The sequence below is a fragment of the Syngnathoides biaculeatus genome, chromosome 2 (genome assembly GCF_019802595.1).
Source record: "Syngnathoides biaculeatus isolate LvHL_M chromosome 2, ASM1980259v1, whole genome shotgun sequence".
NCBI lineage: Eukaryota > Metazoa > Chordata > Actinopteri > Syngnathiformes > Syngnathidae > Syngnathoides > Syngnathoides biaculeatus.
This window is the reverse complement of record NC_084641.1, coordinates 1,810,977-1,831,732: the sequence shown is the minus strand read 5'-3', so window position 1 is coordinate 1,831,732 and position 20,756 is coordinate 1,810,977. Positions and strand designations below refer to the sequence as shown.

The 20,756-nt window shown below is 41.6% G+C and overlaps 1 protein-coding gene across 14 annotated transcripts in view; it reads right to left on the bottom strand.

The window, feature by feature from the left end:
- LOC133496551 (ERC protein 2-like) overlaps window positions 1-18,553 on the bottom strand; it is a 145,738-nt gene extending 127,185 nt beyond the window's left edge. For 4 of the 14 annotated variants that reach the window (XR_009793815.1, XM_061812276.1, XM_061812323.1 and 1 more), the window contains exons 1-4: window positions 17,914-18,553; window positions 15,481-16,609; window positions 11,094-11,789; window positions 7-162 (exon numbers count right to left, since the gene is read on the bottom strand). Coding sequence is in view for 13 of the 14 variants with exons in the window: in XM_061812276.1 (XP_061668260.1) it covers window positions 7-162; window positions 11,094-11,789; window positions 15,481-16,338 (1,710 nt within the window). In the remaining variant the exon portion in view is untranslated. Of the gene's footprint in view, window positions 1-6; window positions 163-9,294; window positions 9,415-11,093; window positions 11,790-15,480; window positions 16,610-17,402; window positions 17,547-17,913 lie in introns of those variants that run through there. The other 10 variants (XM_061812363.1, XM_061812345.1, XM_061812354.1 and 7 more) reach the window with 8 other exon arrangements.
- Window positions 18,554-20,756: the final 2,203 nt, after the last annotated feature.

Sequence of the window (20,756 nt, the reverse complement as noted above, 5' to 3'; positions counted from 1 at the left end):
TTCTACCTTGGTCTTCATGAATTTAGAATGGCTCTTGTTGACTTCCACCTGTTTGAACTCATCCTGCCTGTCGTCAGAATGTAGCAGGCCGCTGGTCTTTAACATCTGGACCTCATCTTCCAAGTCTCGGATGTTCCTCTCCAATGAAGAGATCTTGGTGTCCTGCACCGGCAACAGCGGGCACATTGAACTTTCATAAGAGATTTTCCATCTTATATTTCTTTTTAAGGCCTTCATTTATTCAGCCACATGCTCGTGCACAAAACTAAAAGCGAGGTTGGTGTAAAAAGTTCTTGATTTTAACTACCATACACTGTTACAAAATTGAAAGATTTGGTTGAACAGACCGATGGTTGAGCCATAGAAAAGCTAGAACTGTTACTGTGAAGAAATTTGGGAAACACACAGGCTCTATATAATGTATTGACATCTGAGTAGGGGACAGGAAATATCAAGGCCGGCAACCAAGTATGGCTGTTGGGATGGAGGTTTCCGGCATGGACAGGTTCCGGGATTGTTTAGCTGCATGTGTTAATGCATACGCTGAATGCTAAACATTGGATGAGAGGAGACCGGGAATGGAATAAATGGAAGCAGATTGCATGATGCCATCAGCACATGCCACAGGCAATATGGAAGCATCTGACCTCCATTACTATCTCTGACATCAGTCCTGACCAGAATACGGTGCTGCACATACTCTCCAAAACGACGCAGACACCATGCAAATCTCCACACACCGAGGCAAAAAATGTTGAGCTTTAGTTTCCGCTTGAATTTTAAGACGTGACATTGATTATGTGTAACATTACTAAAGCTGATACGATTAATCGAATAACTTGAATAATTCAATTACAAAAAAGGTGAAGCAAAATCTCTGCCTCGAAGCGCTGAAGCAACCTTTTTCCCACAAGGGCTAACGTTACTGCAGACTAATGCACCATGCCGTACAGAAAGAAGTTGGCACTATGACAGGGAGCAAAGAGTGCATGAAAAACAGAACGTCCAAATTTGGGGATCATTTCACGCTTACAAAACAAGATGAAAGTGCAATGTGTCCTCCGCAAAGCCGACGTCACTAACGTATCGCAACGGCATGTCGACAATTCCTAACAGAAGGTATCGGTGTAAACTATTTAATATCAACTATCACCGCAAATCAAAACATCTCCTCACAAGTGGTCAAGAACAAACACAGGCACTGGTGTACTTCCAAACGATTTAACAAACAATCATAAAAAGCATGTTTTATACACAGGCAGCTGTCATCCACTCAATACGCAGGCTGGCTAACGATTAGACACTTCACAACAGAGAACTCGTCTCTCTCAATATCTAACGTCAAAGTCACTCACCAGGCCAGACCCCCCACCCTCCCCAAATTCAGCCGCCCACACTCAAAGTCACAGATTGTACAGTTTTTAGACACACAACATGCAGCTGGCAACCTCAAGTTGCCAAAATCAACACCTTCATCTCACAGGCACATTTTGTTGTTCAGTAATGCAAAATGAAAAATTTTAAAAATATTTTATACTACAGCTGAAAAATTGTAAAAATATTATATACGACAGCCTCTCTCTGGCATAACCCAAATTTTAGGTTTCCCGTTGTATTTCCGGAAGAGTGGCTCGAGAGCAAAACAGCCGAAGAAAGAAGTCAAAGCCCAAGAATTTACAGAGGCACATCAAATCCTTAAGATCGGGATGAAAACAGTAAGATCAAGGAATGAGCACTCGTCACTTTACCTGCCAGATAACATCAGGATCAAAACAGAAAGGATGCGTGCTGTTCTGTAATCATAAAGGGAAGATTCTCACTGCACATGACTGACTTATTAGACAAAAACAACAATTCACCAACTTTGTCATTATTTATCAATTTGTCACTTATCAATTTGTCACCTCCACTTCATTCATCCCAAGATCTAATGTAAACACAATGTTGGCATGCCAGCTGTGCATATAATGTGCAGTTTAGGTTGCCAAGCAGACACACTGGATCACCAAGTGTGCATAAAAACTCACAGGGGGGTTGTAAAAAAATAAATTAAAAAACTGTCGGGTGAGTATGGGTTTGTGCACACCTCCACATATGGAGAAAACTGCAAATTTGTTTCACAGTTCTAATGACTTCAAAGGGTTGAGCTATGAAAGAAAGCTTCCATATGTGGCATTTGAAACTAATTGATCAAGTGCGTAACTTTGCATGGATGAGTAATAAACTTGGGCATAAATCTTACAAGGTTTCTGTCTGCGTTTATGACAGCGGCCACTCCTGCTCACATTACAGCGGAGCTCATCAATAATTTATTGTTATAGGTGATCCCCAAACCAGACTAGCTGCCCGTGGGTTGCTGGGGAGGGGGGAGCACAGTACCCTTTTCGTTTCAGAACAGCTTGTTCAGTTTTACACGCACATTGGAAGTATCACAGAACTCCACCCGAGGCGCTGTGTTGTATGGAGTCCTACCTTCATATCAATGACAGTCTGCAGAGTCCTGGACTTAGTTGCATCCGCCTGCTGGTTGCGCCGATGGCGCTCTTGAGGCGGAACCCGATAGAAATATGCTTGACGGCTCATCATCTTTAGTGCTCCTGAATTGCTACACCCCCAGACAATTAACAGGAAGCGTTTCAACATCGGCCCAAGAAATAAAGTATACATTTCTTCTTAAGGCAACTTCCTGGTTGATTAGATGTAAGATGTATTTTTTCAGCAGGTGCTCTTACCTCTTTATGGTTGATCTCGGATTCAGTACTTGGAGACGTTCATGTAATCTAAGTACTATTTAATACTCTCTCCTGTCTTTTTCTTATACTTGACTCAGTCTGTTTTCTAATATTTCCTAAAGCCGTTTGACATGTTAACACTCCTGCAGCAGCAGTCGCCCCGCGCATGCGCTTGACTTCTATTAATAATTCATGATAGCTTTTGATTAAAACTACCCCTCGGAAGAACAAATTACTAGATGAAGAGGAATTAAAACGATCATTTAGGAAGTTTCCCAAAATGTAATTCTTGAAAGCAAACGTTTTTAAAGCATTCACTTCTTTACACTATATTATGGGTAAATAACAGACTTGAAGTGCAATGTCAAAGTCTCAAAAGTTATTTTGTTAGAGCTAAATCATCACTGTTCAGCACGAGTCCATCCAAACATCTACATATGTTGAATTAAACTGATCCTGATGGGGATCAGGGAACAAAAACAAAGTCCACATCCAGCACTGCACTGCCTGTTCAGTAGTCTATTATAGCATATCTACGTACAACAAGCTTAACCCTCTCAACACCTTTTCCAGCACATGAAAAAAAAAATTGTCACCCATAATTGATCCGGGGAAGCAGTGAAAACATGTGTTGAAAATTACATCCAGCAGATTTCTGATACAACGCATGAAGCAATATTGCATTTCACTCCAATTACCTCTAGCACCTGGTATTTGATATTTTTTCAAATCAACAGGATTCTGGATCTGACACGAGTGTCAGGGGAAGATTGTGACTGGGGACAGAAAGTCACATGAATGTTTAATCTCATTTGATATTAGAAAAGAATCCATGGGAATTCAGAAGATGATTGCACTTTGAAATTTCAACAGGATGGAAGAACACACCGACCAGACCTCCTACTTTGTCATTGATGCCAACAATCACACAAACTGTTTTATTTTGGGGGTTTTTGGAGAGACATATACTGGAGAGCTTTAAAAAAAAAAAAATAATAAAAAAAAATAAAAAAGTTGAGATTTGGTAAAGCGAAACCTCAAAATACAGTACTGTTGTGGACTGAGACTAGCTGGAATCTTCTAAAGTTCTTCCAGTGAAATTAGAGGAGAGGAGCCTTATCCTCCTGTCCTACTCACTTGTGGATAAGCAGGGATTACTCCTCTAAGAGCATGTTTGTTGCTGCCCACTCACCATGTGTGGACTATTGTGTCATTCTGTCTTGACTTACATTTAAAAAAATGACTCTGGCCCTTATATAGTCTGTAATGCAACTTCCCCTTGACTATTTTTACAGCACCGTTGTGTCCCCCAGCGGAGAATTTGCATGATTCAAGACAGAGGCGTATGTCATCAAACAGTGTCAACTCGGCTGCATGTGTCAAAACTAGCTAACACATGGAATTAATGAGATGAAAAGCAATAAATTGCTGGCATCCTGAGAGACGGACACGGTCGCAATGTCAAATTCTTGCCCGGAGGCAATGGTGTTATAGGCACTGCGCAGAACATGAAGAGCTGCATGCGGATTCATTCATCAGTCTCATTCCCACCTCTTCGCCATCAGAGAGGAAAGGGCAGAGAAAAAGCAAACATACACATGTGGAAATGTGTCTGCCGATCATCTCACATGATTTAGACTGTCACAATTTCAATTCAACGTTTCAGCTGTGTATACAAAACAAATGGAGACCCTGGCAAGGAACAGGGAAATGCTGCTATTTATATACACTGTACATTCATAAATGTGAGATAAAGAGCAGTGCACAAATGAAAACAATAAGGAATAGCATACAAGCAATAAAGTAATGGGAATGCTTAATACTGACGAAAAAAAGAAAGAATACGACAAATACGTGTATTTGATACACTGGATCTATTCAACAGCACCAGAAGAGAACAGCTCGTCCAGAATGAGAAGTTTAACACAAACGTTTTGTTTTTCTGTTATTTTAGATTGCTTCTTGACGGTGTCAAACCTGCACTTGACCTCACTCAAACCTGAATGAAATAAAATAGATCCCCAAATGTGAGTGTGTGTGAGTGCGCAAAGCTTTAGCATCGGGTCAGGGCTGCACTGGAACAGAGCAGCGGTCTTGCTGTTGTTACTGGGCCTACTGGGAACATGCGGCTGGGGAGAGTCTATTACAACGTCAGCGCGGGCGCGGGCGCGTGTGAGGCAGCGCGAGATGACACACAAAGCTCCAGTTGTAGTGAAACCCAAGAGAACACTGCCCCTCTGTGGTTACTGATAGTACTCCAACAGTTTTGAGGGGAGAGGATGCAATACTGTATACAGAACTAAATACTACTAATAATAATAAAGGGAACAACACAATGCAATTTGGAAGCCAAATACATTGTGAACAACAGGTGGAAACGAGAGGTAATCAGCAAGACAATTCCATGAAAAACAATGGAATGCAAGGTGGTGACCACAGCTTGACCCTCTTACTGTTTCAATGTCTTTTTATTTATCCCTTTTGCATTTTGTTAGTACTCGTTCCACCCATCAACGGATTGACCTCGCAATCCAGACCTCCAGGGGATGAGGACTTCAATTTGCATGAGTCATCCTTATGTTGTTTTGTCCTTTGAATAAAGATTTTCAACCAGAAAACCTCATTTACTGTGATTTGTGACGTGTTGAGTGTTCCCTCTCTTTTGTAATTTATTTATTTATTTATTTGGCCGCAGTCGGTGATTCCCAACCAGTGTACCGTGGCGGTATCATGTGTCACGAGAGAATATCAGGGGTCCAGCAGGGCATTATCCAATTTCACTTCATGGGTCTGAAAATTATGATTGATTGACAACAAATGTATATATGATGAATGGTGACAGGAAGAACAATGACATGTTTTTCCAATTAGATGTAAGTAGATACAATAAATTTGTGTGTGATTTAGACTGGGGAACGTTTTTTTGTTTTGTTTTTTTAGATTGATCCGACGGCTGTTAACTAATTTTGGGTATGGATTCCAAAATCACGTCAAGTATAACTATAGGACTGCAGTTTTCTGACAAATATGAAAAATGTAAGCATTTATATAAACAAAACACTAAGATGGAATGGTCTCATCCTTTCTAAAATTAGAGGAAAAAAAAACAGCATAAAACCAAATAGAACTTATAATGGCCATGGTTACACGGTTAAGATAAAAGCCAGCACAAATGCTCTTAATTCCTACTATGCTAGCATTCTGGATGCAAATAGTATTGACCTATTGGAAGCTACACATTTCTCACTGCGGTGTCTCAACTGTGACAGCACAAACAAGCTGCCGCGTAGCTGGAGAAAAGTCCAATTGTAATCAGCTGGCAAGTCTTACTACAACTAATCAGTGGATTTTTGCTTATCTGGAGGTTATATGAAGAGACAACTTGATGTGTTACGGCAAAAAAAAAGGCTAATTTTGGGACCAGCATGCCAATTGTAGTTGTAATCAGAATAAAAATATAATTCGGATTTTGTTTTCAAATTGTTCCCCAGTGTTACACAACAGAAAAACTCATGGATTCCTGCAATTACATCATTGTGTAGAAAAAAGGTTTGCCAAATTTCACCCAAACTAGGTGCATTTACTGTATATGTAAATACAAACAAGCTCACCATTATTTCAGTATTCATAAGTTTGGTAATATATTTGTTTGGTGGTGTTCCGTGAATTGTTTTCCATCGTAAAATTGACTCATGATTGGCGAAACTCTGATATTATATATTTTTCATTGTGAAGTTGGAATACTAAATAATGATTAGGTTAACCAGTGCTACTTATATACAGTAGCTCTTTGACTCCACATAATAAAAACAACAGAATCTGTGTTTGTGTGTATGCACATCGCCAAGTCTGAGAGTGGACAGAAAATAGAAGCAAAAAAAAAAAAAACAACAACAAATAAAAACATGGCATATCCCCTTGAAAGCAAAAACCAGCAAGTGAATGATCGCCTTCGGGCACGCTTTATCCACACAAACTCCTCATGAGCATACCAGCCAGAAAGAAACAGACTGATGGTTCAAGTGACTTCACATCTGGTGAAAATCTGCACGATCTGAGTGCTACTAGCAAATCTTCTTACATACATACATAGCAGATTTCCAATTTATGTTGACCTTTAAATAGCTAAATTACTTTAAAATAAGTTCCTTAAAACTGCCAGTGCCCTAAAAGTTATCAGGAAATGAAAAAAAAGAAAAATGAAAGGAAGAGGGCTAATACATATTAACTAAGGTGAGAATTGTGCTTCATTCCATTCCAATGACAACAAAGTGGCACCCATAAAAATAGAAAGAAAAAGAGTTTATATTAAGCATTTGGTATCTTAGCTGAAGCTAGACGAGCAGGGTCAATTCAAAAGAGCTTAATGGGTACGCTAATAGAAGCCAGTTGCGCTGACTTCCTTCAGAGCTAATCAAAATATGGAAGAGGAGCACAGCACTACCAAAACAGCCATTAAAGTCCAAGTGTGAGGCCAAATTGCCACTCCGACAAGTCAACATAAGCAAGGAGCCTTGACAGGAAAAAGGTTGCCTCGCAGTTAAACGCACACAAAGAAATCTTTTGATTAATTAGCGGTTAACCCAGATATTTGACATTTGGAATACTTCACTGACCACAAAATGATCAAAGTGTAAACTAAAGTAGTAGATTAACTGATTGAATTTACACTTTTTTTGTAACCTAGAATATGCTATTCTTAAAAGTGGTTTGGAAAGGATGCTTTGGGTGAAGTAATAAGTGGAAAAAAAAAATAATTTAGAAAATAACATGACACCAATCATTTCCTCTAATCTGTACAATGTGATTACAGTGCTAGTGGACTTTTGGAGAACAGTGGACCTCCCACAGTTCTGCGCTACAGACAGACAGACAGTTGAAGCCATAAGTTTGGATACACTGTGCAAAAAAAAAAAAACGTTTCATTTTTTTGTCTCACTGTCTGAAGTTAAATCAGACTAAACTTCACCTGTTCAAGTGAGTCTGCATCACCAAAATTATTTAACTTTGTTCAATGCCACAATAATCAAAAGAGAATTTCTTGGAGAATACAATGCATATATTGAGGCTCACACACACTACTATTCAGCAACAACACTTGGAGTACTCATTACATATACTAATTTAACAAAAATAAACTAAGCAAACGAACTAGTTGTTGTCTTTATGCTTGTGAAATACATCGATATACACATGCACACACACGCACACACAAACACACTATCTCATCCTACCTCACCCTCAAAAAGCCAACTTTGAGTTGCGTGAGTTTTCACGCTTTATAGCGCATGCAAAATTAGTTAAAAATAGAACAGTGGGCCTGTGTCTGAGTGTGTGTATGTCCGTGTGAATAAGTACTTACCTATGACACACACATGCGCAGGAATTATTGCATTATAAGGCCCACAATTGCCAGAGGCACCCAACAAGGGTGGTTTGTCCATTCTCAACTCCAGAGGGGGTGTGGCCTTAGTAGAAACACAAAGCCGACCGACACCAGATGTGTGCCCATGAAGTCCACGCTCATTAACACACACAATTACTTGTTGCAGCAGACACACAAAACAAGGGCAAAAACTAAATCAGCATCCTACAAACAATAGTATGCGTATAAGTGTGCACGCTCACGCACACTCAGGTGGGGAAATTAAGAGCTAAGAAGATTTTGCAGTTAAAAATAACCACAGCAGGAGCTAGACAACCAAAGCGGTGTGCCACCAATCCACCTGGCCTGCTTGGATAAGAACGTGCATAAACTCACAGCAAACCACATTTCCATTTCTCAATCAATAGAATCACCTCTTTAACCACTACGGTATAACCAAATGGGAATTGCTTTTCCTGATGCCACAAGAGCATATGAATCATCAAGATCATACAGTATTATTAAAACACACGCACACAGTGTAAACTTAAACTTGTTAATCTGGCCTACGAGGTGATTTCTGCTGCCACAAATTAAATAATACACATGCAATAAACATAAACCGTAAAGAGGAATAGCTATATGCATGTACTGGATGTCATTCTGGTGTTTCCAACAAAGTGATGATTTTGAGCAAAAATATAGTGGGAGCACATTTGCTGGCTATCAAAGGTCTACAGACCCCTGTTTAAAATAAATGGCAAGATATAATGATTTAAAAACATTTTCGACCATCAATTTGGCCTATAGAACCTGTATAACTTAAAAGGATTTTTTTTTTTTTTTTAGAAAGGGGAAGTAATAATAAGCAACTGAGCTAATGGGGAAGCACAAGTGTGCACACCCTCTTATAAGTAGGATGTGGCCATGATCACAGGACAAATATAAACTAACAACCATTCGCACTCACTGTCACAACCCATCGGAACGGAGGTAGGACCCAAATGCAGGACTCAGGAGATGGAAGGTAGTTCGGTGAAAAACATTTGTTATTAGAAGGTCGGGATCAGGCAGGCAGTCAGGTGCAGCAGTGGTAGTTGGGACGTAGGGCGTAGAGAGCAGGTCAGCGGGCAGGTAGGAGTCGGTACACGGGAGAACGATCAAGGAAGGCAGAAGTGTCAAAGGAGTCAGGCTTACGGGGTCGGTCGGAGAACAGGCGAAGGTCGGTACACACGGGTTGTCGATCAGGGATACGGGAGTGCTCGAACGGGGCATGAACCTCAATGATCTGGCGGAGGACCAGTCGTCATCGGGGTCCTATATATACACAGGAGATAATCAGCCCGCATGAGGCGCAGGTGTGTGCCTCCCAATTATCGCGACTGCGCAAGCACCCGCACAGCCCGGGCTGGAGCAGCAGGATCATGACACTCACATTCACACTGAGGGGTCAATGGACCTTTCCGATGGTGACCTTAAGCTCCACCCCCTTAGCCATGTCCCACAAGCTTTCAAAACGGCAATTGAACACAACATGTTTGAAGTCGATTTTCTATGGCGTATTCCAGATCATATATATATATATATATATATATATATATATATATAATATTGGGGTACGTTTTTTGCCAAATGCGTCAGACTTGTCCAAGAGAGTTCTACAGAGACGTCTCAACTATTTCACGCAAGGATATGTACACGGAATTAAGATTTTGGACAGAGCAGGACACAATGTCAGAGTTACAGGGAAATGTTGGCGATCGATGTAAAAAAGTTTGACGCCTCACAAACTTCATATTGAAATCCGACAGGATAAAATAGTGGAATCGTACTGCGCATGTAAAGCAGGGTGAGTACTTTTTACTTGGAAAGATCACAAGTAATATCATTGTAGTCTTTATAAGTGAGTGGGTGTATTCATTTGACTTGGCTCGTAATTGAACAGAGTGCTCTGTCTTAAAAGTCTGGTGTGATTCAAATTGGCAAATAGACATTTCTCTTGCATGACATCGTGCATTTAGTATCACTAACCCGACTCTTCGGCATGAAACATTCCCCATTCCCACACTTCATTCAGCAGGTCAGTGATAAACTAACAAAGTGAAAGTTGTTCTCCTGCAATGAATAAAGCACTGATAATAATTAAATGAAACTCAGAGAAGATACTTCTCCCTTGCTTACCTTCGAACATACAGCCTAGTGTTTGTCGATATTGTCCACATTTAGTTGTACGAGCGCTCTTCCGCGAGCCTTAACCCATCGTAGACACTTCCTCAACTGTGTTTTAGGCATTGGAAAATGAATCAACCAGGGTTAGCTTGTAACCTAGCAGGATATCTTTCATCAGAATTGCACGTTCCCCTAGCCCATCTGAGGACAATTTTCTTTGAAACATTAACTTTTCCAAGCGCACACTACTGACAACCACCATTGCTTGTGGGACAATACGTCGAGAGGGGTGTGTCAAGCCAGGGGTTAAGACAATGCCGCATTCTGATTGGCTATTATTTTATGAGTGATTGACAGATCGGAAAGGTCCATTAAGCTAATCCTATTCAAATTTAGGCTCAATAGTAGCCACCAAGCGTCTTCCACTTTTCAAAGTGCTTCAATTTTAACCCAAAAAAATGTTGTTGTAGGTTTTTCCTAAGGGAGTGCTCACATGTGCAACCACATTATTTTTATTGCTTGATTTTACATGCATTAGCTCCTAGGTAACAATAACAATGAGGTAAAAAAGGTTTGAAATGACTTATCCTGCTCTGAATTTTCAGATCACAAAATCCTGGCATCAGAGGGGTGTGTGTACATTTTTATATGTATTGTATATTCTCAAAAGACATCGAGTTGATGATTTTTTTGTTATGATTATGAAGCTAGTCAGGTAATCCTTTGGAGATTGCAGATGTGCCAGGCTTTAATACTATTCTAAGTTCAACAGCCCTCACTCTTTTTTTTTTTTTGTAATATTGTTAAGCCAAATTCAAAATACTGACCTCTCTTACGTGCATGTTTTCAAGTTGAGCTTCAGTCTCCTGTGCCACCATAGCTAAGATGCCCGTTCTGTGCCCGCGGCCCCACTGTCCATGAACTTGACCTTGGCTCTGAAGCATCTCCAGGAGCCTCTGGATGCTCTCGTCTCTAGCACCCAGCGTCTGTTTTTGAGAATCAATCCTTGTCTCCATCTCTTCCATGGTTCTCCTCAGCAGGGACAGCTCCTTGGCCTGACGCTCGTGCTCTGACTGCAGGTGGACGAAATTCTCGTGCGATGGATCCAGCGGTGGCGAAGAGAAGCCGTCACACCCCGGCACTTGACAAGGGCTACAAGGCCGGAGAGAATTGGAGCTGCGGGGGACGGTCGGACTGCGCTTCGGCCCCGGATGAGGGGTGCCGGCTGGGCTGACTCTCTGTGTAGCTACTGGACCGCCACAGCTGTACCCAGAGCTGTGCACGATGACGTCGGCTTCCCGTGGCCCCGGATCGTATGTGTTGGACGGGCTCGCTCTCGGGCTGTTCTTTGGTCCAGGACTGTGGAGATTGCTGGGACTTTCTCGGAGACTGTAGCCAGGACTGAGCCCTCCTTTGTGATCCAGGTCCATACGGCTGTCACGACAGGTCCCTTGCTGTAGGCGGGTGTTCAACTCCCTGTGGGCCCTCAGCTCCTCTTGGAGCTCCCGGACAGTCAATGGAACCTATTAGAAATCAGACAAGGGGAAAAAAAAAAAAAAAAAAAACAGACTGGGTTTTCTTTGTCATATTTAAGTATTTGACCGATTACAATGATGGACTGCAGACTTACATGGTTTGGACATGTCCTGTGGCGAGAGAGTGAGTATATTGGCAGAAGGTTGTTGAGGATGGAGCTGCCAGGCAAAAGAGCGAGAGGAAGACCAAAGAGAAGGTGGATGGATGTTGTGAGGGAAGACATGAGGACAATGGGTGTTAGAGAGGAAGATGTACGAGATTGGCTTAGATGGAAAAAGAGGACACGCTGTGGCGACCCCTAATGGGACAAGCCGAAAGGAAAAGAAGAAGACAGCGATGGGATCCAAAACTCGAAAAGTTTAAAACCACTTGTTGAATAGTTTGTTCGCTAGGGGGGCGTCATTCCATTTAAAACTCCAGGAGATTATGAGAGGAGGCACAGTCAAGTAAGAGGGAAAGTGTGTGCTGGTGAAACACTCATACTTTATGAACCTAGAATGGTTAAATTACCATAGAGTTTTATAATATTAAGAAATCACAATTTGGAATAACCAATGAACCTGATATATTGGAACTGGAGTATTGGAAGAACTTTGTGTGCATAGAGAGAATCCAGGCAAGCAAAAGCAGGGCATACAAGAGCATTCCACGTACACAATGTATCTGAACAGACTGTCAAAACAAAAACTGCTACAAAAACAAAATGATATTTCCGTGAATATTCATACTTTTCGTATTAAAAAGGTAGGTGGCACCAAGGACACAGACGCAAACTCAATATGTACACATTTACAGGCAGATGGTTAGGTGAGAGTCTGTTTGGCACCGCTGAGGGAGAAAGTGACATTCCTTATGCAAATGAAAGTGTTCTGATGTCAACATCTTTGCAAGGTAACTCAAAGGATGAAATTAAAACAAAATGAATCATCCACACTGGGCCACTAAAGGGATTAGCACCGATTAAAGAAATTGTGATTGAGTTAAAGACTATTTTGTATTTTCCCCACATTTGAAATAACCAATCTCGAACGTATGTGAAGGATAAATGGGCGCAATAGCTTAAACATTTGAGAGAAAACTATGAAGAATTTTGTACAACAAAATACTGAACTAAGACAAATATGTGCTCCCTCCTACAAATCTGTCTCATGTAAAAAAAAAAAAATCTGTGATGAGATGTGGGTATCGAAATCTGAGTTTGGGGGCTTTTTCAGTGGCGGGTGCTTGTTCTCCCTCTGCTTGTATTCCACGGGTGTATCAGAAACATGTCAGAAAGGTTCCAGGATTAGTATCACAAAAGATGGATTTCAAACCCAAGCTATATGGTTTTTTTCCCCCTACAATACAATAAACCCACGCAACTGTGACCAAAGCGCTCTACAGTCAATGTTGTTTTTTTTTTTCATGTGCTTTTATATAAAAACCCCTCCATTCTAAAAGGCATTCATTTCCCAAGGATTATATTTTCACTCTATATTGTATCAATGTCTAACATTGTTTCTAGTTTGCTAGAAACTGCTTCTAGTTTCCAAAAAATATTTGTGCCAGTACAAGTATGAGTAAGTGCAAAAGCAGAGAGTGTTGCCTAGGTTACAAGATCTGACACAAGTCAGCCGACGCAATCTAATCGGATCGATAACGAGAGCAGAAATAAAAAATTCCACATTTGCAGGCTCAGTTGTTGTCGTTATCGCAGGGGGTTTGAGTTCAAATTTTTAATTGCTCTAGTGGTAGTTTGTGGTGTTTCACATATTTGGTTTTCAGCCTATTTTGTAAAAATATGTAACTGTACAGTACTAAGAAAGCATGACTAAGATGCAATGTATATTAAATATGAGAAGTCTTTTTTTCTTTTATTCTCCCCATACAGCTGTCATATTTGCTCTCATTAGAAAGTTCAGGGATACCTAATTTCTGGCCAAGAAGTGTACAGATTATCTAGGGTTTGATTATTGTTTTAGCTGCCTTAAAGGAACAAGTGAATAAACAGTAAGCATCTTAATAGAAAATACCTTGTTATTATCATTACATTAATAACTGGTAGAAGTTAAAGTCATGAAAATGAAGAGAAATTTCTGTTAAGGAACTGTGGTAGAGTAAAACTCCAAGTTTTCAGAAATAAGCGCAGTACAGATCTGTAAAAATTATATCCAGTACTGTAATGCATATTTTCACTCTGTTCATTTCCAAGATGTCCTTAAGGAGAAGCTGTTAAATTGTGTTAGAGTTTGGCTAAGACTACGAGGGAACGTTCCCATGGCAACTCAAGCCTACGAGCCTTGAAAGCATCTTTACAAGAGAACTGGAGAGGAGCTCTCCTATGCAACCTCAAGGACGGGTACACAGAAGGTATAAGAAGAGGTGTGATGTCCACATGAGACATGAATACAAAATAATAACAGATTTACTTGTGTGAACATGACTCACTGTTCACGGCACTTTTGACTCATTTGCTCCAAAGTGCGGTAACGCGTCAGTGCATGTGAACACTTAAGGTTCACTCGTCGGCATTTCAGTTATTCTTTCAAAAGACACGCCAATTTGAAAATAAACACAATAACTACAGTTACATCTAGAGAAATTAATACATCCATCCAATTTTCTTAGCCGCTTATCCTCACGAGGGTTGCAGGGGATTCTGGAACCTGCAGGTGGCAGGGTACACCCTGAACTGGTTGCCAGCCAATCGCAGGGCACACAGAGACAAACAGCCGCACTCACAATCACACCTAGGGGCAATTTAGAGTACAATTAATGTTGCATGTTTTTGGGATGTGGGAGAAAATCTGAGTGCTCAGAGAAAACCCACGTAGGCACGGGGAGAACATGCAAACTCCATACAGGTGTGTCCTGGATCAAACCCGGGACCTCAGAACTGTGAGGGCATTGCTTTCCAGCTGACCCACTGTGCTGACTGAAATTAATATATATGTTATCTAATTTATTGACATGACAGACCTAAATAAATAGTGCTACAGAGGTCTGCAGATGACCACGTAGGTAGATGTGATTTATTATTGGTAAACGCAAACTTGGGAACAAGAAATCAGATCTACGGTCACCTGCAGGATTCTGTTGCATGATTTATTTAGTTATATCATCACAATGAATTCGAATAAATATTATGACCTGAGCCAAATGCATTCCTTGCAGTGGATTCTGATATTTGGCAGAATAAAACTTCAATAACTTATCAAACAGCTGATTTATAGAAAAAAATATACAGATTTTTTTTCCTTAGTGCTTACAACAATAAAGTTCTCAACTGCAATCAAAACATTTGACTGTTTTACAATACTTTAACTTTAGTGTTTATTATTTTATTTATTTATTATTAAAATCATCTGATATTTTGCTGATTTTCTGCCAATGGGCGAATGGCTATTTCAATGTCATAATGTTTTAATTTTGCTATAATGTGTATATGATTGTCAGTAAAATTGATTTATCAAAATAATAATATACATGACCATAAACCAGCCAAAATATAACTCATACTTCGGGGGCAATGTTTGCATGAATGTCATTATCTTTTTATTGTGAACTATTCTGCTTGTGTTTGAGTTGTAAAAATAAATAAATAAAATTAAGTCAAAAACAGGCTAGTACTGTCTGATTAACTTACTCAGGCCCTGACTAGTATATTCTAATGTATTGAGGTGTACCTGCATGACATACCTCAATCTGACCAGTATCTTGGTCTGCCCCGTCATAGTCCTTCAGGGCAGGAGTCCTCTCTCCATCCTCCCGCCTGAGGCTTTTGTCCCTGTTGACATCCGGACTCCAGAAGTTGGGGTTGTTCACGCCGTGGCCTGTCCTTCCATCCCTGCGTCCGTCCAATTCCCTTCTTAGGTTGTCATTTTCCCTCTGAAGCTCTCTCAGCTGGTCCTGGAGATCAGATGCAGGAGGGTCCCGGCGACCAGCCGAATCCAGCGCCTGCAACCGTCTCCCAGAATGGTGCTGCAGACTGGAAGTCCCTGCAGGGCGAAAGTTTGGTTCTTTGCCGTAGTGGTTGGAGCGGTGATTGAGGTCAGTGGAGTTGATATCCGGGCTGCTGCCTGCACCGGTGCACCGACCGCTGTAGGAGAAGCGGCTGGTGTTCCTTCCGAGTGTCATGGTGCCTCTAGGGTAACCGCCAGAGGATTGCAAAATATCCCGGTCACAGGAGTACACGCCCGAAGTGCCGTACGCTGCATTTAAAGACTGGATGTTCTCCATTGAGAGAGTTTTTCCTCTTGAAGCTGTTGCTGAACCACTGGTCTCTTTTGCATGCGTTTCTGCAGCAGGTTTCTCCGGGCCAAGCCTCAACATTGATCCTTGACCTCTGGGTACTTTTGAAACAGGTGTGGAAACTGAGCCAGGTTCAAGTCCTGAGCGGCAACTTGGAGTCGAAGTGGTCTTGGCCTGTTTACCTTTGCCCTGTTTTGCAGACTTTGAAAAGCGTGAATGAGATGCATTGCCATCTGCGTGCCCACCGCTACTTGACGCAGCAGACAGCTTGTTCTGTGCCGGCTTAGCTCGAATATTTAAAGGCATTTTTTTTTAATATATTGAAATGTGGCATTTGAGATGATTCCCTTTTGGATCTTTTTATGAAATCAGAGTGGATTTGAGGGTTTAAAAGGCCAACTCCTGGCCTCTCACTTTTCACCTGCACATCGTGGACTTGACGGGGCCTGAGGCTGAGACTTGCAGGATTTAGTCCAAATAGCAGGAAGAGGTTGCTGTTGGCAACAGGCAACAAGGCTCCCAAATACAGCAACCTGACATGACTCGGTTTCAGGTACAAGCTGGGACATCATGGAGCCTTGACAACAACAACAACAACAACAACAAATAAAAAGGATGATTCCATGAGGGGTTCTGCAGAAAATGATCCAATTTCACTTAATTTGTTGGACAATTATTATTTCGTGATTAAATATATATGTTTGCTCATCTAAAGATGCCAGCTATAAATAACGACGGACAGAACAATTAAATGCTCTTTAAAGATATGGCATATAGATCAATTAACCAGATGTATATCCAGCTGTTACCCTTCATATATGAATTATATTCAAGAAAATAAGACATACTGATTGCAATTACCCATGCAGATTTCACACTGAGTGAGTCACCCGGTGTGTACAATGAGAGGATCTCATCAGTACTCCAGTATTTATAGTTTTTATGTCATCTTTGTTTGGGGGTACTGTGGCTGGAAAGTGCAAAAAAATACAGCTAATTTTGCAACACATTTCAGAAAAAAAAGTGAATCGAATTTACATTCATATGCAGAAAACTGGTTTCTGTCGATTGTAATTTGGTTGGACTTTTATTTATTTTGTCTCCTGTTACTTGGTTTTCTGAAAAGTAAAAATGTGTCTACTTTTGTGAATTTGTTTTCTGAAATGTAAAAATGTGTCTACTTTTGTGAATTTGTTTTCTGAAAAGTACATTTGTTTCACAATTAGTTACATTGTTTTGCGCTCAGCTAGCTGTCAGTAGTGAAACAAGAATTCACATTCACAGCTAAGGACAGTTCAAAGTCTTCAATTAGCCGAAGCAACAGAGGTTTTGGATTTGGGATAAAGCCAAAGTACTCAGAGAAAACCCACACACTTAGAACCCCAACTCCAGGACTGAGAGACAAGATGTGATCCTCCACCATGCCACACTAAACAAATATAAATAAAGGCAAAAACAAGCAAAAACTATCACTGAAAAGCCAAATATCAGGATGGCCTGAAAATCATCTTCAAATCCAAACCTTAATCCCGCCTAATCTAAAAGGATTGGACGGCTGTGGTCACTGCCCAATATACAACTAAGTGATTGGTTAAATGTGCTTGTCAGTCATAACGCAGCTGTCAATCCCTCATCCGTGATTGTGGCACACAACGATTTTAGATTCTGTTGCTTGGTGGGGGAGTCTCATGCACAAAATGTTGTGACCTCAGTACATTTTATTGCATTTATGTTGCAAGCGCTTGGTTCAGAAGTGCAACACTATAGAAGTTGCACAATGCGATCGTTTTATCTCGTTAGGACAACAAAGAGCAAAACAAACAACGAGCAAAATAGGTTATAACAAAGAAAAGCCAGTAAAAAGCAAGTATAGGAACTCACTTGCCTCACTTGTTCCCCCAATTGTTGTGATGCCAGCTGTTGCCAGGATCAAAACTCGTTGCTTCGACGTGTGACGTCACATACTGACGCCCGGATCACTTGGCAAAAACATTTCAACTCGCCACGAGCCGCAATTTTAATGGCACGCAAGTCCAAAGGGGCGCTTAGTTGTGCCTCGATGCAGACGCTGCCGCCCCCGAGCAACTCTACTACAACTGCTAGAGGGGATTAGTTTCTTGCTCATGTGCGCACGCGGCTACAGGCTACACGAGTCTGATGCCTTACATAATAATTAATCTCCATCCACATACAGTAGTTGTCGTGCGTTTTAAGAGTCCAGTTGAGAGCGGCGAGAGACCTCACTGGACACGCAGGCAACGCACCTCGCTTCCGGCAGCCGGTGGCTCCTCCACCGGTCGTGACGGGACCTTCGCCGAACAGATGGCCCCCTGCATCACGGTGTCATCCTTCCGAGCGCTCTCTCGTGGGTGACCTCTGCTGCCATCACTCGTAGCGTGCGCGTGGGCGTGCGCCCCCAACTGTTGGCGCGTGCGCGGCGTGACCGCTGCCCTGCAGCCTCAAAGAAAGAGATTGGACCGACACAGCCACAGCCAAGAGTAAAAGCCACCCCCCCCAAAAAAAAATTAAAAATCAGGTCCAATGGTACAGATCGGGGAAAGGAGTAAGAAGACATTAAAACAGATTTACTCTAGCCTGGCTCATTTTTGTCTATTCTAAAATATTCGTGTTTTTTTTTTTTTTTTTGATTAATTATTTTCAACATCAACACTTGTCTTAGTTTGGACATTCCCTCCACCGCCACTCCCCTTAGCTTTCAATTATATTTAAAAAAAAAATGAAATAAATGGATAGGTCTAAAGGCCCAGTGTAACTTAAAATTGGACAAGAGTAAAAGTGACACAACCTCCAAAGTGCCACACAGGTATGGGACTTTCCAAAACAGAATTGGGGAGAATTTTCTGACAAATATTTGATTTTGATTTTAGAGATGGGGCCACAAGTGTGGCGGCACAGTGGGTCAGATGGAAAGCGTTGGCCTCATAGTTCTGTGGTCCCGGGTTCAATCCCGGACCCGCCTGTGTTCGTTTGCATGTTCTCCCCGTGACTGCATGGGTTATCTCTGGGCGCTCCGGTTTCCTCCCACATGCAAAAACATGCAACATTAATTGGACAGTTTAAACTGCCGCTTGGTGTGATTGTGAGTGCAGCCCGTTGATAGCTGGGATGGACTCCCTGCGACCCTCATGAGGATAAGTGGCGAAGAAAATTGATGGATGGCCAGAAGTGTGTTCAGTTGCCCAACATAACTATTTTATTGAGTCAGATATTTAGAATACATTTTGTGTGTACATAGATTCCACAATTTATTTTGCAACTTGAATAGTTTGTTCTGTGCTTTAATTTCAAAGTGAAATGAGAAACTGAAGTGCATAAACTTCACTTTGAAAAAGCATGGAAAAACTGGGGAGTTTTACAAATAACACACTAGTAGTGTAGCAACAATTCAGCACTACATTGTTCAGTCTTTGGATATTTTCAGTGCTTCCAATGTACGCTTCCTGTGTAAGCTAAACATGACGGTCAATCTCAATCGGAGTGGAGCCACATGCAAGATATCACCTCGTGGGGTCTCAATGATCCTTAGAAAAGTGAGGAATCAGCCCAGAACGACACGACACGACTTGGTCAATGACCTGAAAAGAGCTGGAACCACCGTTTCCAAGGTGACTGTTGGTAATACACTAAGACGTCATGGTTTGAAATTATGAATGGCACGGTAGGTTCCCCTGCTTAAACCAGCACGTGTCAAGGCCCGTCTTTAGTTTGCCAATGACCATTTGGATGAAACAGAGGAGTCATGGGAGAAAGTTTTGTGGTCAGATGAGACCAAAAGAGAACTTCTTGGTCATATTTCCACTAACCGTGTTTGGAGGAAGACGAATGATGAGTTCTATCCCAAGAACACCATCCCTACTGTGAAGCAGGGAGGTGGTAGCATCATGCTCTGGGGATGATTTTCTGCACATGGGAGAGAACGACTGCACTGTATGAAGGAGAGGATGACCGCGGCCATGTATTGTGAGATTTTGGGGAACAACCTCTTTCCCTCAGTCGGAGCATTGAAGATGGGTCGTGGCTGGGTCTTTCAACATGACAATGACCCGAAGCACACAGCCAGGAATGGCGCCGTAAGAAGCATATCAAGGTTCTGGCGTGGCCAAGCCAGTCTCCAGACCTAAACCCAATAGAAAATCTTTGGAAGGAGCTGAAACTCTGTGTTTCTCAGCGGCAGCCCAGAAACCTGTCTGATTTGATTGAAAATCCCACCAGCAGTGTGTACCAAATATTAACATTGGTTTTCTCAGGTGTTCAAATACTTATTTGCAGCTGTATCACACAAATAAATCGTTAAAGGGCCACTGTCAAGAAATGGATGAGTTTTAGTATGTTTTTCATGAAAAAACGGCAGCCGATATGGGCCCATGCGTTTTTTCACCACAAAACATGATTTTGACGTATACAGCTTTTTGTAACTCCCGCCATGAAAATCCTCTCGAGGGATTTGTTTTTGAGAAGAAGCAGGAAGTGACGAAAAGGACAGAAGCACCCCTAAGTGGAGTCGTTTGTTTCCATTAGTTTTACCTCCGGGAAGGTAGCTCACTTTTTCTTCGTGTTAGCCAAAATGCCGGCTTGTTGCATTGCTGGACATTGCTTGAACACTCGGGAGAATGGATTTACCCTTCACAGGTTTGCAAGAGACCCGGTTTGTCGTGAAAAATGGATTGCTGGGGTGCAGAGGGCGAGAGCTTCGTGGGTTCCAA